The sequence below is a fragment of the Otolemur garnettii genome, unplaced genomic scaffold (genome assembly GCF_000181295.1).
Source record: "Otolemur garnettii isolate 467f Iridium unplaced genomic scaffold, OtoGar3 scaffold00018, whole genome shotgun sequence".
NCBI classification, from domain to species: Eukaryota; Metazoa; Chordata; class Mammalia; order Primates; family Galagidae; genus Otolemur; species Otolemur garnettii.
Window position 1 is genome coordinate 16542170 of NW_003852413.1, and position 21299 is coordinate 16563468.

The 21299-nt window shown below is 35.9% G+C and overlaps 1 protein-coding gene across 1 annotated transcript in view; it reads right to left on the reverse strand.

The window, feature by feature from the left end:
• Positions 1-21299, reverse strand: part of TANC2 (tetratricopeptide repeat, ankyrin repeat and coiled-coil containing 2) — a 346976-nt gene that overhangs the window by 131339 nt on the left and 194338 nt on the right. Inside the window, exons 7-8 of the mRNA XM_003786213.3 lie at positions 20452-20715; positions 10106-10231 (exon numbers count right to left, since the gene is read on the reverse strand). Coding sequence (XP_003786261.1) covers positions 10106-10231; positions 20452-20715 — 390 coding nt within the window. The remainder of the gene's footprint in view (positions 1-10105; positions 10232-20451; positions 20716-21299) is intronic.

A 21299-nucleotide genomic window follows, 5' to 3' on the forward strand; every position in this document is an offset into this window, starting at 1 on the left:
GGGGGGGGGAACATTATTCAACCCACTACACTGGGTTTATCAGATACATTTTAGAGGCTCTGAATTGTTAGGCTACTCTCAAGTATGCTGATTTTTGTTCATGTTAACTCATTCTTATCTGGGATAAGCAGCAGCTGAAAATCTCTGAATTCTTTCAGCTGCTGGAATGCTTCTTTTTGGGGGGCACAATTTATTGAGCCTTCTTATATACATATAAAGGGTGCCAAAAATGTATACACATTTTAAGAAAGGAAAAATTTATGTATTATTTATATATTAAACATTAACACATTGTAATATTCAATATATACTAACATGCAAATCACTTGAACATCTCTAGTAACTGCAGAATTCAAATGTGACTTATTATAAATTTAATACAGTTTTTTCCTCTCTCTCTCTCTTTCACTTTCTTTTAGACAATCTTCACTCTATAGCCCCAAGATAGAGTGCTGTGGCATCATAGCTCACAGTAACCTGAAACTCCTCAAGTTCAAGTGATCTTCTTGTCTCAGCCTCCCAAGTAGCTGGGACTATAGGTGCCTGCCACCATGCCTGGTAATTTTTTCTATTTTTGCTGTGTGTGTGTTGGGGAGGAGGGTCTCACTCTTACTCAAGCTGGTCTCGAACTCCTAAACTCAAGTAATGTACCTCCATCAGCCTCCCAGAGTGCTAGGATTATATAGGCATGAGCCACCACAGCTGGCCAGTTTTTTCCTTTCTTAAAATGTGTATACATATATATATTTTTGGCTATGATTCAACAGTCATCCAAGCATCTTGGGCAAAGTTTATTTGTACATTTTGGGCTCTACCTTCTCTGTAGCTCCCTTTCTTCTAGAATCTCCTTGCTAACTTTTCCAGTGTTTTGCCAGCTTTGCGATTCTATCCTTTGATATTCCAAACAAGCAAAGTTGTGGCTTTTCGCCACCTGAAACCATTCACAGATTGGAAAGAACACTCAAGCAAAAAGTCACAAATTTGAAAATACACTGGTTTGGGTCCCTGTATTTCCAAATGTAAACTCACTTCCCACTTCATCTGCTTTTTGTCACTCTCCAGTGCCTTCAATAATTATTTTTTGTATTTTGTTCATATTTTATAATTGTTACCTATGGAAGGCTTAGTCCAACCAAGCAATCCCACCATTAACAAAGCTGGAATTCAGTCATGTTGTTTTTAATTATGGCTTCTAAAATGCTTTTGAAAAGCACTCATTCTTCTGTCAAGCCAAAGATGCCAGATGATTGTTACCTCATGAATTCTAATAGGAAGACTTTCAGCTAATTTTTTAATTTTCAGCAATGATTTCTTACAGCACAGCCAGTACAACTATTTATTTCTAGGTGTTAATTAAGGTAAAAAGACCCAGTGAAGTCTCAGAGGCATTTGGTACAGACACATGTTCCTGTGTATCTGTATTATATAAACTCTATCCAGCAAATCTTCTAACCCTATCAGATTTTCTGCTAATAAACAGAAACAGACGTATATAAACAAGGCTTTTCTAGTGAGAGGAAAAAAGGGAAAAAAAACCAAAGGAAAGATATTCATCATCCATTAGATAATAATTGGCATGGACTCTTAAAAGCAATGCTTTAAGAAAGAGGAGGAAAGAGATCAAGCTTAACTATTAGCAGATTTTTTCAATAACTGGGGGTGACTGGTGGGATCACGCCTATGGTTCATCTTATAAGGGTACATGTGAATCTTTCTAAATGTAGAATATGGATGTCTTAACACAATAACTAAGAGAATGACATGAAGGCTATGTTAACCAGTTTAATGAAAGTATTTCAAATTGTATATAGAAACAGCACCCCATGACAGTATTAATGTACACAGCTATGATTTAATAAAAAAAAAAAAATAATTGAGATAATATATTTACTTGAAAGTGTATATGGACATTAGATCTATATATAAACAGAATTCTAAAACAAGACTATGTTTTGTTTTGTTTTTTACCCAACAATTACAAAAACATCTGGAGTTTAGTTTTTATTTTAACTATCTAGACTGAAGAATACACTTCATCCTGAGATTTGGTAAATCTCTGGAATCTGAGAGTGTAACAGAGAATCATGGAGATGAGTAAAAGAAAGAGAAGATCTGTATTTTAGCTCAGGGTTTATTTTTGTGCTACTTTGGGCAAGTAAATTAACTCCTTTCAGAGGCAGTTTCAGCAAATGTAAAACAACAGAATTGGATGAGAACCTTTAAGATTCTTCTGGCTTAAAAAAAGCTTTATGTGAATCAGATTTTGAACAAATGGGAATTGAGCTATAATGAATATAAACTAAAGATGACTCAAATGTTATTTCACTTGCTTCCTCACAGAACCCCTTTGTCACTTCATTTCCCTCCATTCTTCATAATCTTTTATAAAAACAGGGTCTCTGAAAAGAAACGTCTAGAATTGAAGATTCAAACCTTTTGAAACTCAATCTAAACCTTTATATTACTTGTAAGACACAGAGAAAAAAAACAGTTTAATAAAGGGAGAGTGGGCAGTGCCTGTGGCTCAGTGGGTAGGGCCCTGGCCCCATATATTGAGGGTGGTGGGTTTGAACCCAGTTTCTGTCAAATTGCAACAAAAAATAGCCGGGCATTGTGGCAGGTGCCTGTAGTCCCAGCTACTCGGGAGGCTGAGACAAGTCGCCTAAGCCCAGGAGTTGACGTCACAGCACGCTACTGAGGGTGATAAAGTGATACTCTGTCTCTACAAAATAAATAAATAAATAAATAAATAAATATATAAAATAAAAATAAATAAATAAATAAATAAATAAGGCGGAACATTTTCCTAAGAAACAAAGTACGAGTTTCCTTTTAAAAACACCAGGTGTGGGCTTGGTGCCTGTGGCTCAAGAGGCTAAGGCACCAGCCACATACACCTAAGGTGGCGGGTTCGAATCCCCAGCCCGGGCCCGCCAAACAACAATGATGGCTGAAACCAAAAAATGGCCAGGCGTTGTGGCGGGCACCTGTAGTCCCAGCTACTTGGGAGGCTGAGGCAGGAGACTCGCTTGAGCCTAGGAGTTGGAGGTTGCTGTGAGTTGTGATGCCATGGCACTCTACCCAGGGGGATAGCTTGAGGCTCCGTCTCAAAAAAAAAAAAAAAACACCAGGTGTAGAGGCTCATGCCTACAATCCAGCACTTTTAAGAAGGTGAGGCAGGAGGATCTCTTCAGGCCAGCAAGTCAAAACTACCCTGGGCAATACAGTGAGACCCTGTCTCTTAAAAAGAGAAGAAATGGGGCATGATGTTAAGTGGGCAGTCACTGCTATTCAAGTGGTTGTTTTGAGCCCAGGAGTTTGAAGTTACTGTAAGCTATGGTGATGTCATTGTACTTTACCCCAAATGACAGAGTGGGACACTGTCACAAAATGCCCACCACGTTCAACAGTGAAACTTTAAAAATATGAAACATTTGACAAAAAATTTGTAACTATGCCAACATAGTTTTTGAATTTTGTGTTCTAGATAGCTGTTCTAAATGTGAACTATAACATTTATTTTTGAGAAACTGGCTATTTTAATTACTTGAAATTTAAGATAAAATATTTTTAAGTGAACTCTCTTTCACTTAAAATAGGTATGGCCTTACAGATGAAATTCTCCAGTTCTAAAATTTTATGAGTGTCTGGGGAAGTTATTCCTAAAAAAAAAGTCTTTCACAGCCGGGCGTGGTGGCTCATACCTATAATCCTAGCAAGGTTGGGAGGGCAAGGTGGGTAGATTGCTTGAGCTCAGGAGTTTGAGACCAGCCTGAGCAAGAGTGAAACCCCATCTCTAAAAATAGGCAGGCATTGTGGTGGGTGCCTGCAGACCCAGCTATTTGGGAGGCTGAGGCAAGAAGATCACTTGCACCCAAGGGTTGGAGGTTGCTGTGAGCTATGATGCCACAGCACTCTACCAAAAGCATCAAAGTGAGACTCTGTCTCAAAAAAAAAAAATTCACATACAAGACCAGAAAACTTCAATGTCATTCTGCTAAATTAAAAAATGTTTTGCAAAATGTTATCTAAGTAAATTTGTTAGCATTATGGTTACTAGACTTAGTGACTTTGGGGGAAATAATTATAAAAAAAAACATTAGTTGGGAAGCTGATTCTTTAAGTCTAATTTAGATCAAAACATCAAAATGCCTTTTTAGTATGTTGTTTTCCTTTACTGAAGTTAGGCATTTAAAAATACTTTCAGTGATGTATCTTGCAGAGTTAGATGTCACTATTAGAATTTCTTTCATGTTACTCCACAGTCTTTCTTTAAATGATGCATTATTGAGTGCAAGCAGTCAATATGTGCCTGTGAGAAGATTACATGATTTATAGGCTCTCTTTTTTCTCAAAGGTTATTTCATTCTTGCAGGTCTTATGGGGAAACTTGTGTATTAGCTACTGCTTAGGCTGTGGTTTTGAATTAAGATGTAATTTACATATACGTAATAAGAGTGGTTTATATAAAAATAGGATTTATACATCCATCTGGAGCTACTTTAACAAACTATAGCTAGGGCTCCGTGCCTGTATTCAGCAGCTAGGTTACCAGCCATGTACAGTGCTGGTGGGTTTGAACCCAGTCTGGGTCTGCCAAACAACAATGACACTACAACAACAACAACAACAACAACAAAATAGCTGGGTCTTATGGCTGTCGTCTGTAGTACCAGCTATTTGGGAGGCTGAGGCAAGAGAATCACTTGAGCCCAGGAATTTGAGGTTGCTATGAGCTGTGATGTCACAGCACTCTACTGAGGGTGACATAGTGAGATGCTGTCTCAAAAAACAAACAAACAAAACTATAGTAGACTACTCCAAAATCAAAAAGTAGTTTCCAGCAGACATTCAAAGACTTCTGGGTTGAGTACTACTTTTTCAAATTTTCAGGTATTTTGCAAAAGAGTGAGTTGGGGGTGAAGGTAACAACTCATACAACTAACCTATCCTTCTAACCTAACCATCTAATATTTACATATAGGCAGTTATATGCATCCAGTATTATTTCTGGATTTTAAATTTACCTAAGAAGAGAGAAATTTAATCTTACTTGTAAAAATAAAATAATGAAGAATGAGATGGAAAAGACTGGTGGAAATGTTCCCTTGTAAATGTGAGAGCTAGCCAGGCAATGATCAAGATGACTAAGCAGCCTTAGGGATGTGTGAGTCAGTGGGCTAATGCAAGAGCATTTAGTTTCATGACATGTCTCTTAGTCATCTTCATAAAGGATTCATTGTTTCAGAAAAGTAAGGGACTCATAAATGGTGCGAAGCAATGATTTCATTTGATAAAAATTAAATTCACTGCTTTGACAAAAACAAGTTAACTGTAGCAGGGCCATTTCACATAAATTCTTCCAATGAATCAGACTATCATTTGCACATATGCCCTCCAACCCAGTGTCTATATTAAAGAAGCTAATAACCAAACATGAAGTCTCTGAAAGGCCTTTTATGTAATAAGATTTAGTAAAAGTTGTAAGGAAACTAACATACATTGAGAAAGGAAGTTTTAATTAGTAATGCATAATCTCTTCAAGCAAAACAGCGTGATTATAACTTAACATCAAGGAGGTTATCATTAATAATTTGTTGTTAATTTACCTCAAGTAGCTACTATTCAAAGTCACTGCAGTAGAATTTGTTTTGTGTATTTGAACTCCTACTGATTCCCTTTATTCAAGATTTATTACATGTATCCATAAAAAACTACCTCTTTCTTTCTTTAATAGGCAGCAAACTTGGTTTCTCTCTCTCTCTGTGGAATGAGAGATTTTATTAAGCTGGTCAGAAAGAATGAAGGGTTTCAGCAGGTAATTGCTAGCACAACTCCACATTAGCATACTGGTGACTAAATTTAAAAAATATGAACTCCCAGATAATTTAAAACCTTAAGAACTGTAATAAGGTTAAATTAATTCAAATTAATGCTCATCAAAGACATTAGGGTTTGGGACCAAAAAAGGCACTTGTATGTAGGTTAGCCAGCTATCCTCTGCAACAGAGCACAAACCTTATGTAACTATTCTAACAGTCCCGCTCAATCTCTTGGATGGTTTACAGTTAGATATCTGTCAATTTGATGAAATGGGATCTCGGACAATTGCACTTATGTGACCTTCTTCCCATTGTTGGGCTAAGTTTCTGGAAACATCAATTTTGGTAGAGCAGTTGTTCAAAACAGCTGTCTTGAAAAGTCAAAAAAAGGACTTTTTACTAATGAAGCAAATGTTAATGTTAATACCCCACTTGATGATCCAAATTCTAGCTCATATGTTACTGCGAAAAATTCTGCTTCAGCATTCAAAATACTACTATTATGATCAAACAATTTCAGTTACTATTAGCGCAATTATTAAATGAATTACACTTAAACTCTTAAACCATGTTCATGGTTCTAACTAGCTCTCCAACTATACTTATTTTGTATCTCTATAAATAAACTGTATGGTCCTTGAGGCATACAACTTAAATTATAATGGTATCCTCTAAGCCAGTAGTTGTTAAAGTTTGTGGTTTGGGGATTGCTAGAGGTTCTCAAATATGTTCTCGGGATTTGCAAAGTCAAGACTATTTTTATAATGCTAAGTGGTTATTTGCCTTCTAATATAAATTTGAGTTTTCATTTCTAATATGGTAAATATCAAATCAACTCATATAAATAAAAGCTTTTTAGGGTCCTGAATATTTTTTAAGAGTATAAAGGGGTGCTGGGACCAAAAAGTTTGAGAAATGCTGCTCTTAACAGAATAGTGCAAGACTCTGCCTTATGGAACTCTCAATAAATACATGCCTCCTTAAGTGCTCCTTAAACATATATCCATATGTTATTTTAGACAGTCTCTATACTTGGAATCAGGCAATAAACTTAGTACTTTTCAGGTATACTACAGTGTACATGATCATTAACTACTATAAAAGACCCAGGTTCATTTAAAATTAGAATTGTGATTTAAAAACTATTTTATAGAACTTGTTGGAGTAATACTTCAAAATGTAGAAAGATATAACTCTAAAGTGAAAAAATATTCCTTCATGTACACTAAAGACAATTTTCAATCACTTTATTACTTTTTAGGAGGTAGTTTTACTTCAATCATAATCAGAAGAAAAAATGAAATATGACCACCATTTGTATATTCTTTTAAATAAAATTAGAAAGTATAATGTGACAGGTTTTTAAAAATTATGCCAGGAAAACACATCTGATTCAATTTCTAAAATAAAGTACAATGTTTTAGATATAATAATCACAAATTATAAAGGCTTGCCAAGCAGGTCTATAGAAATAAACATAAGGGAAGTCTATCAGCCCAACAAGTTTGCTTTCTTTTATTGACAATGTGTTTTAAATCATATCATAAGCCATACAATTCAACTATAAACATGAATCAAGATAATATGCTACATTTTGAGTGAAAATTATTGTCCAGGGCATCTAAGTTCTAAATTAAAATATGCTAATATTTCTAAATAAACACTCTGTCTCCTATGAAACAATGTTACCTACCTGGATGGCATATTCCAATCATTTAGATCGTTAAAAAGAAAGTTATTAAAAAATAATAGCCACAAGGAAGTGAAACTCTAATATCACCTTCATCAGTAGACAAACTCCAGCTTTAAGTATTAATGTAAATAGTCAGAGATGGGGTTTGGCTCATTTTGAGCAAACAAGAGCAAACTATTTGCAAGGGATAATAATGTAGTCTTGTTAGAAATGCATTATTCAGGCAGAGGGCTTCCTAAAGACGTGGGTATTCTTTTGGAAAAATCTTTGGATATACCTTTGTTGTTTCACAGAATGTTTAGGTTGAAGCACAAGAAAATGGAAAAGATCTTTATTGTATTTTAGACAGAACTGGTATCTGTGTGTAATTACCAAGTTCACCAGAATGTATCTGTCACAGACTTTATTAAACAATTAGACACTAGAAGCAGGTAACAGCTAACACATATTAATAGAACTAAACATGAAGGATTCCCCTAAATTACACAGCTGAACCTTCTCAATTTTGTTTTCTATATAGTATAACATCTATGATTCAATCACGAACAAAGTAGAAAATAAAATCAACAACAGCAGTATGTTTTCCAGTGAAGAGATGCAAGAGGATGCCAATGTGGCAGATTTTCAATCAAGTCTGAAGGTCTGTATAGATCCTTAGTTCTGCTAAATCTTTTTTTTTTTTTTTTTGAGACAGAGTATTGTTCTATCACTCAGGCTGGAGTGTGGTACTACGATCACAGGTCACTGTAGCCTCAAACTCTTGGGCTCAAGTGATCCTCCTACTTCAGTCTCTCAAGTACTAAGTAGCTGGGATTACATAGCATACACCACCAAGCCTAGCTTCTTCTTCTTTTTTTTTTTTTTAGGGACAGGGTCTGACCGTGTTGCTCAGGCTAGTCTTGAACCTCTGGCCTCAAAAGATTGTCCTGTCTTCACCTTCCAAGGTGCTGGTAATATAGGAATGAGTCACTGTGCTTGGCCTCAATCTTCTTTATTATGGCTGCGGATTCTGGTCTTGGCATAAATCAATTATTTGGCCTTTTGAATAAATTTATCCAATCTTTCGATATAATCAATCTAAACTAGTGCTTGACATAATTCCAGTTTTTGGACAGTAAGTGCATAGTTGCATATACCAAACAACACTGATACATGGCAAAATGAAGAAATGGCAAGCAGGACGAAAGCTAAGTGAAAAAGGAGGAGAGCTAAGCAGAGAAAGATATAATCTGTAAAATACAAAATGCACCTATGTAGAAATATGGAATGTTTGATACTAGAAAAAGCAGACTATCTGTTAAAGCTATCAGAGATGGGATTTGGTTCATTTTGAGCAAACGAGAGGCACAGAGATACCAGTAACAAGCCCTTTAACTAGCCCATCTTTGTAACTAAGCCCATCTTTGTAACTAATCTTTGAAAAAAATCAGGTGCTAGGCTGTAGAAACAGACAGCATGCCACAAATACATAGGTGCCTAGGCCAGGAACAGGGGCTCACACCTGTAATTCCAGGAGGCCGAGGTGGGTGCACTGTCTGAGCTCAAGGGTTTGATACTAGCCTGAGCAAGAGTAAGACCCCATCTCTAAAAATAGCTGGGCACTGTGGCAAGCGCCTGTTGTCCCAGCTAGTCGGGAGGCTGAGGCAAGAGAATTGCTTGAGCCCAAGAGTTAGAGGTTGCTGTGAGCTAGGACGCCACGGTACTCCACTGAGGGCAACAAAGTAAGACTCTGTCTCAAAAAAAGAAAGAAAGAAAGAAATAGGTGCTTGAGTGGGAAAAGGGCAAATTGTGTAGATCTTGCCAGGACAGGTTTATGGGCATTTTCTGAAACTCCAAGAAAATAAAAGTAATGCATGTTATTAAAAATGGCCACTAGAAGGGAAATGAAAGAAATTCTCTAGCAAAATACAGTTTGGGAGTATCTTTATCAAAATGCTTGGGACCAGAAGCGTTCTGAATTTCAGATTGTTTTGGATTTTGGAATATTTGCATATACATAATAAGTTACTCTGGGGATAGAACCCAAGTCTATCATTTATGTTTCATAACCTGAATATAATTTCATATAATACTTATAATAATTATGTGCATGAAACAAAGTTTTGACTGTCACCCCTCCCATGAGATCAGGTGTGACCCCTCACTTATGGTGTTATGTTTGCATTAGAAGACTTTTGAATTTTGGAGCATTTCACACTTCAGATTTCACCATTAGGGATGTGCAACCTGTATTATTACTAGCACAATTCACCTGCAATACAGCTAGGGCTCAGGTTGGCAATAGTCACTTCTGATATCCAGGATCTGAAAAAAGGTTATTTCCCCTGTCATCACCAACCCTTTATATTTCTTTCAGAATTTCAGGGAATCAATGCTTCCAACTGTTGATAATTCTGTCTTTCTATAAGGAGTACATGTATTTGTGTTTATTTTTCTATTCCAGACTTAGCAGAAATGAACTGGCTCAGGGCTACAATGGATTGTCTTACTTCTTAAGAAAGGCTTAAGTAAGTTTGGAACTAGGAAACTTTTGGTTTTTCCTATTTCCATCTGTTCCTGGGCATCCCTAAAGCCCTCCAGTGATTCTAACCTCTTAAATCCTGCTGTGTGCGAACGCCGCCCATACTCTGTCTTGGCATTCGAAGAGAAGTTCTCAAAGGTGTATGTCTCTGTTCATCCAGGTAAGCAAGGTCCTCCAAGTGGGCAGAGCTGGTAGCTGACAAGAAAGAAAAGTTTAGTTAAAATATCTAAGTCTAGAAAACTTCAAAGTCTGTATGCCTTAAACTTTGGAATCAGGATTTACTTCAGCACAAAATGCACATGTATAAGTTTTTTTAAAAACAAATAAATGGCTTTTTAAAAAAATTGTAAGCCTTCATTTCACTTGCTATTTTAAGACAGGACATTATAAATTTGTATTTGCTAAGAGATTCTATAACCTTAAACAGAGACATACAGTATTTCCCATTCAAATAAGGCAACAAGCAAAATAAAAAAACTAAACATAAAACTTCACTTTGTAAATGTAATAGATAACGGTAAAGATTTGAGATTTAAAATGAAAACAAACTGCTAGTCAACAGCTTAAAATGCCATTTTGCTTTTGAATGCCTGATTCATGAAAGCTGCAATGACAGCAAAACAACAGAAGAGTTCTTTCTTTCTTTCTTTTTTATTTTTTTTAAAGAGACAAAGTCTTGCTCTGTTGTCCAGGCTAGAATGCAGTGGTATGATTATAGCTCATTGCAGCCTCAAACTCCTGGGCTCAAGAGATCCTCCCATCTCAGCCTCCTGAGTAGCTAAGATACAAGCAAGTGCCACTATGCTCAGCTAATTTAAAAACAATGCTTTTAAGAGATGGGATCTTGCTGTGTTGCACAGGCTAGTCTCTCAACTCTGGTCTCTAGTGCTCCTCCTGTTTCAGCCTCTCAAAAGAGCTGGGATGCTCCATCATGTCCAACCCCTAAGATTATCTTTCTGTGGCTGCTGTGTCTCAAATGATTTGCCACCAAACACCAGGAGGTGTATTTCTGTATGGGAGAGATTGCATCATGTATTGAGATTACATGGTCCTCTGCCTTGAAGACTTTATAATCCAATGGATGTGTGCTACTTTACCTAATAGTTGATTATAAATGAGCTCTTTAATAGAAATTAAGAAGCAAAATTAGATGAGGAGATAGCTGAGAATTCTCTCAGCATATGGAAACAAACATGCTGATGGCAAGTAAAGTTGCCTCTCCAACTTACATGTAGGTTGATTACGGTAATTGACCTTGAGTAGTGATATTTGTTAATTTGTTCATTTATTCATTCAACAAAACTGCTAGTAAAAAATGTCAGCACTGTAAATGTATCATAATAATGCTTTTATCATGGTTTCTAATCAGTCTACAGGAAGGAAGATGAGTGAGTAAACATTCTACTAAAGAATGTAGGCTCGGCGCCTGTGACTCAAGCGGCTAAGGCGCCAGCCACATACACCTAAGGTGGCGGGTTTGAACCCCCAGCCCAGGCCCACCAAACAACAATGATGGCTGCAACAAAAAAATGGCTGGGCATTGTGGCGGGCGCCTGTAGTCCCAGCTACTTGGGAGGCTGAGGCAGGAGAGTCGCTTGAGCCCAGGAGCTGGAGGTTGTTGTGAGCTGTGATGCCACGGCACTCTACCCAGGGGGATAGCTTGAGGCTCCGTCTCAAAAAAAAATAAAAAAAGAATGTAGCAGACAGTATGTAAGAGAATGTTTTATTAAAACTATAGGAATAGAATGACACTTAAAGTAAGTTATTAGTTTTATATGTTCAACTTTTTGTATTTAATAAAAGTTGTTTGCAAATTTTGTAAAATATAAAGTTAGTGTGGACTTAAGCTATTACTAATCTTTCCCATAGAAACTCCTAGGAAAATAAACATCACTTTTATCATTTTGATTTATTTCACAAAACCAAGAAATAGGGTAAATATAGTTTAAAATGAGCACATTTCTCAATTTGAGCCAGATGACATTAGAAGAAAAAGAAAATATTGCCATTCCTGAGCTGAATGAATAGTTCATTCCTTCACAAATCCAAATACTCATAGGTAAACAGAACTAAGGAAAAGCTATATCAAGCACAATAGCTCTGGAGCCTGGATTCAGATGAGTAATAGTAAATGGAGAAATATGGCTTTAGTCAGGGGCTGCAATAAAATTATGGTTGGTGTTATCTACCATTCTTTTTCTTGTTTTAGCAATTAATACTTTCTTTTTTGTTGGTTTCTGAATCTATCACTATTTTCTTCTTTAATTTTTTATATTGAAATATTAAAGGGGTACAAATGTTTTTGTTACATCGAAGTCAGGGGTTTTGGTGTGTTTGTTACTAGCATAGTATTCAGGTACCTACCCAATAGCTAACTTTTAACCCCACACCTCACCTTCCACTCTCTCCCCTTTTCGGTTTCCAACATTCTTTATATCTCTTTTTGCCTGTGTGTATCCATTATTTAGCTCCCACTCATTAGTGAGAACATGTGATGTCTGGTTTTCCTTTCCCGAGACATTTCACTTAGGATAATCATCTCCAGTCCCATCCAAGTTTCTCACAACAACATTATTTCATTTCTTTTTCTGGTTGATATTTATGTACCACATTTTCTTTATCCACTCATAAACTAATGGGCACAGAGATTGGTTCCACTTCTTTGCAACTGTAAATTGTGCCACAATAAACATGAGTGTTGGTGTCTTTTTTTTTTTTTTTTTAATAAAATGACTCATTTTCCTTTGGGCAGATACCCAGCAGTGGGATTGCTATATTGGGGGGCAGGTGGACATTTATTTCTTTGAGGAATTTCCATATTGTCCTCCATAGAAATTATGTTAATTTGCAGTCCCACCCTATCACTATTTCCTTTATCAAATAATACAAATCACTTCCTACTGCCTTTTTTTATTAAAGAATTATTCTCATTAGTCCTATTTTCAGTTTTTCTCTGATTCATCATTTTCAAAATTCTTGTCCCTTAAAATACATTAATTAAACCTATGAGACAAATATTGGAAAGATCAGCTGGGAGACACAAAATTCTACTAGCTGCTGCCCTTTGTTCTGCTACTTATATCTCCTTTGTCTTTTTGCTCATAGTCACTTGAATTTTTTCCATTTTAAACTTATCTTTCCCTTTGTTAAAACTTTGCTTAGGCTACACTTTCTTTGCTTCTTTGATCAATTTCCTACTCAGAATTAACTGTTCCCCTATTTCAGCAACTACATACATATACTGCTATCTATAACTTTTGTTATTCAGCTAGTTGTATGTGTATATGTCTGTCTTCCCAAATCGACTGCAAGTAGGTTCTTGAAGGCAAGAAGCAATGCCTGATTCATCTTTGATCACTCTATCCCTTCTGAGTAAATGAGAATGTCCTGCATATAAAGCTCAGTGTAGACCTGAACTTCAGACTAGTCCTACTTAGATTTAGTAACCTATCTGGCTCTATCCTCATCCTATTGCCTTGGCGGCTTAATGCTTAATAGACATTATCATAATAATTATTCCACCTCAGTGATGTTCATATTATCTTCAGATACTGCCGATCCCACTTTTACTTTTTCCCACAGCATATGTCACCTTCTAGCATACTATATAAATTTTTATTATGTTTATTTTACTTTTCTCAACTAGAATGTAAGTTTCCCAAGGGTGAGAATCTTTGCTTATTTACAATATTTCAGCACTCTGAACAGTGCCTCGCATGTGATATATGCTCAATAAATGCTTGTCAGTGAATGAATAATTGCATTATATGTACAATTCATGTTGCAGATACACTTAAACAATAAACAAGTAACAAATTAACTTTTGTTTACTGGGTTATTTTGAAGGAGGTGGCTACAGCAACAATGCCTTGTATACATCCTCATTCCCTATAAACACTGATTACAGGGAAACATATATTCCCACCTTATAATGCTACTGTTACTGTGAAATTATACTGGCAAAATTTTTTAAAATAATTCTGTCGGAATTAATTAATGCTGTAATATTTAATGAACAATTTACAGATAATAATTAGGTGAATTCAAGTGAATTAATAGAAAAACAAACCTACAGTAAAAATTTTTATATAAAATGAAAAGCATTACAAGTAAATCCATAAATTTCTCATTAAAAAGATTTGTTTTTAGAGAAGAAAAGGAGAAAAGCAGCACATTATTTTTGGAGATTTTTATCAGATTATAACAGATGACATCTAAAGCATTTAATAAACGTGCTTTTTAAAAGTTAAAATCATTTAAATACACTATAAATGGGGAGAAAAAAATCCAACAGACAACATTTGGCATAAAACATTTCAGGGACAACTCTATACTGAGTTTGGAAGCCAGTCTGAACTGCTTTTTCTTTTACAGCAGCATAACCGTTCTTCTGGCTGACCTGAGCAGGAAGCCCGGAATGACATTTTATCTGTGCTACTGCATGGGCAAGAAGCCACTCTGCTGTCCTTGTATCCTTGATACATAACACCAACATTCTTATTGCTAAAAAGCCCATTTTTGATTTTTTGGTAAAATCTGCGTTATAGTTTCTGACTGGATTTGTTTACATTTCCCATACTGCATTTACCTGAATCTTTAGATCCTTAGGAAAATGTGCAGCTCCAGGCATTAGTAAGTAGATGGTGAGAAGTTTAACTGACCTCTATTGTTTGTATGTTTTCCAGATAGACCTCTCACTCTCGCACAAAGCACTGACGACAGCTGCTGCAAGCAAACATTTCCTGCTTCCCACATCCCTCCAATTTATTGCCAATCTCATTTTAAGACACCAAGGATGACCATAGACAGCCTACTCTCTGATAATTTCTGCCATGCAACCACAAGTCCATAAGGATCTTCTATTTCCTTCCAACACATAGGCTTAAAAGCTAATACGCAGTAGCAAATGTTTGCAAACAATAAAACACATTTTTTCATATTTTAAAATTTTAACTGAAAGGTATTTAAACATCTAAGTTTATACTTAGAAAGCTGAGCCACTTCAGAAAGACCTAAGCCTCAATGCTGCAGACTGCCAAAACTCAATTTTAATCTCTTTACCATTCAAGTTAAAAGTTTTTGTTTTCACCGAATGTACTATCTTCAGATGTGGAACATGGAGCTTTTAATGGGTATATTTAAATGTTGACTTCACTTGTTTGAGTCTTTATATTTTAAAAAGTCAACAGTTGAGTCTCTTTGACCAATATATTTATACTTATATTAATCTCTAGCGCCCTATTTTAATAGTTCATAAAATATACATGATTATTTAAAAATTTTTCATTATAAATGCTTCTTCATTTTTGTTACAAGTGAGTTAAAAGTTTAGAAAATATATTTTTAACCTACTGTGAACAGTGCCTATAGGTGTTCAAACAAGATGGTCGTTTGGTGTGAACAAGGTCGAGAGGCGCTGCTTGTTTTTGCAAACAAAAACTTGAGTTTGTGAGTATCATACCTTCATTCTCAATGTTTTTCACAGTGTGCCTGAAATAATTTGTACAAGTAGTGGATTCTTATGGGAATATATATAAATATGGAGTATAATAAATTCCAAGAGTCATCAAGTTCAGAAGACTTGATCATTGTTGGAGAATGTGAACGTAGAGGTAGCTTTCAAAATACTTCTCACAAAAGAATGTAAACTGGTCAAGTACTTCTGAATCTGATTTGGAAAACGAAAGCGCAGAATCTATTTCAAATTTAAATTTTTATTGCTATGACAAAGCTTTATCATTTCATATTAAATTTGTTTGCATATTACTTTTTTATAAATATAAGTAATATTGAAACTGAAACCAAAACCAATTTGAGTGAATTATGTTGATTAAACCAAAGAATGTCCAGTAGTGCGCTGTGGATCATAATGGTTGTTGTAATCACTGTACGCCCCAACTGGCACATTTTGTTTCTGAGTGCTCCACAGTCAAAGAATTAAAAATAATTTATGATGAACATCTGCATATGAGCTGACTTCATTTTTCCACAATAAAAGTGTCATAAAAGCCACAAGTCCTTTCTATTCTTTTTAAAATCAAGAGTCTTGGTTTTATAAGAGTTTTATTCCTTAGAGTTCAGTCCAGCAGCAGCCTCAATTATTTAAAAAAATCCCTTGACACTTTTCTTGGTCATGTCAGAAAATGTGGTCTTCTAAAGAAGCCAAGGAGCACAGGCAAAAGGTGATTCTCTTCCTACAGTGGGGAGAAATCTGTAACATGGCAAGGACCATGTAAGTAATTATACCCCCCAGGTTTTAAAAAGTGATGCAAATGGTATTTTTCACAACTTTATATGATCTCTAAAAGAAACAATTATGTTACTCAGACTGAGAGTAAGTTTAAAAAGAAAAGGGAAGTTTAAAAGTTGGATTTGGGCTCGGTGCCTGTGGCTCAAGCGGCTAAGGCGCCAGCCATGTACACCTAAGGTGGTGGGTTCGAATCCAGCCCAGACCCGCCAAACAACAATGACGGCTGCAACCAAAAAATAGCCAGGCGTTGCGGCGGGCGCCCGTGGGCCCAGCAACTTGGAAGGCGGAGGCAGGAGACTCGCTTGAACCCAGGAGTTGGAGGTTGCTGTGAGCTGTAATGCCATGGCACTCTACCCAGGGGGACAGCTTGAGGCTCTGTCTCAAAAAAAAACCAAAAACAAACAAACAAAAAAAAACGTTGGATTTGAACAAAGCCTTTTATTATTGGCATTTGTCATCCTCACCATCTCTGCCCATTGTGTTCAGACACTTAGAACAATTTGATAAATGTAATTATACTGGATTTTTTTCCCATTTCATGTTCATTTCATATTTGAAAACCTCAGTTATTTCTATTTATCAAAGACATTTGAGTATTTGAGTTTTCTCAGTTTGGGGAACCAATTCTTTGTACCTATTAGAAAGTAAAATATACATCTAGAGTTAAAAAGAAAAGAGAAGGCCAGGCGTGGTGATTTACGCCTGTAATCCCAGCACACTGGGAAGCAAAGGAGGGTGGACTGTTTGAGCTCAGGAGTTCAAGGCCAGTCTGAACAAAAGCAAGACTCCATCTCTACTAAAAACAGAAAACTGGCTGGCCTTATGGCTGGTGCCTATAGTCTGACCTACTCAGGAAGCTGAAGCAAGAGGATCACTTGAGCCCAGGAGTTTGAGGTTGCTGTGAGCTATGACATGGTGGGACTCTAGGTAGGACAACAGAATGAGACTGTCTCAAAAAAAAAAAAAAAGACCCTTCTGAACTACAAGAATTTAATTAAAAAATTATTTAGATATCAAATCATTTAAGCTAAGAGGTTGTGATTTTGCCAAACATTTACCTATATTATATGTTCACCTTTGTAATTCCTTGTTAAAATAATTTTATTTCTCTGCATTCTGGAAACATTTTCAAACTACAATCTATTAAATTTTAAAAATAACCGAGTCACTGGCTTACAGTTTACTTTCCTGCCTCTTTGTAACCACAACGAAACCATGGTCTTTACATACTGAGAACAACCTAATACAAACTATACTATGACTTAAGACTTGCCCTGTTGGCAACAGTAGGTCTGTTTGCATTACGTTCAACACTGAGAAGAAATAATTTTCTGATGATATATTTTGTTCAACACAGTCAATATGTACTCTCTGAACGGTATAAAATCCTATTCTCCAGGCCATATCTATCTGACCTGGTGGTACATTTACGTTTTACTCTTTCTTTAAAGAATCATGATCTGTACTGCTTAAGAATCCAAGAGCTGCTACCATTATGGAATGACAACCATGGCAGGTAAAAAACTATCCACAATTAAGGTCTATAGTCACAACAACTTAGGATAATGTGATAACTTAGAATTTTTTTCATATGTGAGAGGGGAAGAAGAGGGAGAAAACATTTAAGTGCGTAGAGGAAATATTTTCTGATACTTGCACTAAAACAAATGCTCCAAAAATCATGGAGAAATTAATTGATATAAACAGTATGTTTTATATTAAAAAGATAAAAAAAATTACAACAAAAAATTTGGTATACTGACCTCATCACAATTCAAAATTTTTGTGCTTCACAATATATCAATAACAAAGTAAAAAGATAAACAAGAGTTGGAGAAAACTTTTGCAAAGACATATCTGATGTGACTTGTATCCACATTATACAATAAATTCTTGTAACTCAAGAAGAAAACAACCCAATACAAAAAAGTGCAGAAGTTTGAATAGACATTTTGCTAAAAAGGTATATGAATAGCTAATAGGTGCACAAAATAACCTTAAAAATTATTATTCACTAGGAAAATACTAATTAAAACCGCAATGACATAGCATTTCACAACTGCTTAGAATGACTATAATAAAAGACAAGACAGTAACAAACAGTGAAGTGGATGTGTAGAAACACAAACCCTCATACATTACTGGTGGGAATGTAAAATGGTATAGCCACTTTGGAAAACAGTTTGGCAGTTTCTTAAAAAGTTAAAGATAAATTTACCATATCATCAAGCAATTCTCCTAATGACTCCAGATTCTACTACTAAAATGACACTGTAGAAATAAAACACATCTACTCTAAGACTTGTGCACAAATGTTCACAGAAGCACTAATCACAATAAGCACCAAATTGGAAACAACTGAAATGTCTATCAACTGGTGAATAAACAGATAAAATGTGGTACAGGCATTTGGTGAAATGCTACTTGCAATAAAAAGGAAAAAAATACTGATACATGCTATGTCATATATAAACCTCAAAAACATTACGTTATGTGAAAGAAGCCAGACACAAAAGATGATATATTGTACAACTCCATTTATATAAAATGTCTAGAAAATATAAATTTAGAGTCAGAAAGTAGATTAGTGGTTGCCTGAGATTGGGATTAGCATTAAATAGACATAGGAATCTTAACAGTGTGATGAAAATGTTCTAAAACTGATTTATGGTGAAAGTTAAACTTGGTCAATTTAGGTTTATACTCTGAATGAAATGGAATGCATTATGTAAATTTTACATTTGTTGCAGTTATTAGGTTATTTTATTTTATTTATTTATTTATTTATTTTTGGAGACAGAACCTCAAGCTATCTCCCTGGGTAGAGTGCTGTGGCATCGCAGCTCATAGCAACCTCCAACTCCTGGGCTCAAGTGATTCTCCTGCCTTAGCCTCCCAAGTAGCTGGAACAACAGGTGCTTGACACAATGCCCAGCTATTTTTTGGTTGCAGCTGTCATTGTTGTTTGGCGGGCCTGGGCTGGATTTGAACCTGCCAGCTCAGGTGTCCATGGCTGGTGCCTTAGTCGCTTGAGCCATAGGCGCAGAGCCAGCTATTAGGTTATTTTTAAGCAATATTAAATACAGATATTTCAGATAAAGATCTTGCTATATTTCTAAGACTACTATTTTTAAGCCAAAGACAAAAAAAAAATTCTAGAAAGGTGGGAGGCCTAAATGCCTAAATATATTTTGTATTTTAAAAAAATTGTCATATTATTTACAAATATAAAATACATAAATAAGTGTATAGCTCAGTTGATTTTTATATAGATAACTTCAAAAATCCAAGGAAAATGTGCATTATGAATAAACTATGCATAGATTCTAAAACTTTTTTTTCCCCCATTTTTGACTGGGGCTGGGTTTGAACCCGCCACCTCCAGCATATGGGGCCGGCGCTCTACTCCTTTGAGGCACAGGTGCCGCCTGGATTTCAAAACTTTTTTGCACTAAAATAAAGTCATACTAACTTGTTACAACATGTCTGAACAAGATCTAGTTTGAGGCACTAAGAATAATAAGGCATCAGTTGAAAAGAGTTCCCACCAGAGCAATATGAATTCTGCTAAAATTGAAGAACAAACATCAAATTTATGGAGAAACCTGGGTAGAAAAATGGTAAAATCATTAATGCTTTACAGAAAGTTTAAGGGTCCTCAGGGAAGTATCTGTATTAAAAAAAAAAAAAAGTTTAATGGGACAATACTCCAAAGTAATTGGTGGCTTACAAATGGATAACTTGTTTTAAGAACGGACATTTTTCTTTATTCGAAGATAAGACAATATTGAAAGAAACACATTTTCATGACAATCAGGACATCGAAGGTAATATGACAACAGCTTTGATGGGCCATTCCAGAAAAAGAGTTCTAAAATTGCTTTAAAGTGTGGACTAGGAGATGGCATCATGCAGAGCTTCCCAAGCGGAGTGCTTGGAAGGTGACTGTAGTGTTATTCAGCAATGAGGTATATGGCACCTTTTCTAGGATGAATTTACTAACTTAAGTGTTAGACCTCGTACACACATACATTATCCAAACACAAAAGAACAACTTAGTCAAACAAGATGAACAGAAAACATAAATACTGTTATACAGCAGGCTTTATTTTCATTTCAATATATTCTTCAATAAAATGATTATTAAAAAAAAAAAAACCCTTACCTGCTACTGAATTTGGCCGTGGCATAAGATACAAAGGAATTGATTGTACCGACTGAGACAGAACTGTTTCCAAATTCCTCTCTGGGATCTTATTCAGACTATAAGTGGAAGCAGTTATGTTTTCATCCACTCGATACAAACAGGAGTCCATGCTGGATTTTTGAGACTGCCACGGTTTCAGGTTTCCTCCAGATCCTAATTCCTTACTGCTTTCCCCAACATATTTTGTGCGTTCCACATTTTCAGAATAACTTGTCAAGGTAGCTGGGAAAAAAAAAAAAGAGTATAATGAATTTAAAAGAAAATCTAAAGGAGAGATTAATCTGTTTATGACTGTCTAAAACCATGACTAGAATATTATTAACATTATTATTATTTTTTAAAAGACAGAGTCTCACTATGTTGCCCTTGGTAGAGTGCAGTGATGTCACAGCTCATAGCAACCTCAAACTCAGGCTTAAGCAATTCTCTTGCCTCAGCCTCCCAAGTAGCTGGGACTACAGGCACCCACCACAATGCCTGGCTATTTTTGTTTGTTTGTTTGTTTTGGCTGTAGTTGTCATTGTTGTTTGGCAGGCCCAGGGTGGATTTGAACCCACCAGCTCCGGTATACATGGTTGGCGCCCTATTTGCTGAGCCGCAAGCACTGAGCCTATTAGCATTATTTTAAAAGTTACTGATGACGGGTGGTGCCTATGACTCAAAGGAGTAGGGTGCCGGCCCCATATACCGGAGGTGGCGGGTTCAAACCCGGCCCTAGCCAAAAAAAAAAAAAGTTACTGAAGAGTATTTCACCTCTATCGTGAAGTTTAAATAACAGAAACCAATTCACACATGTATTTATTTTA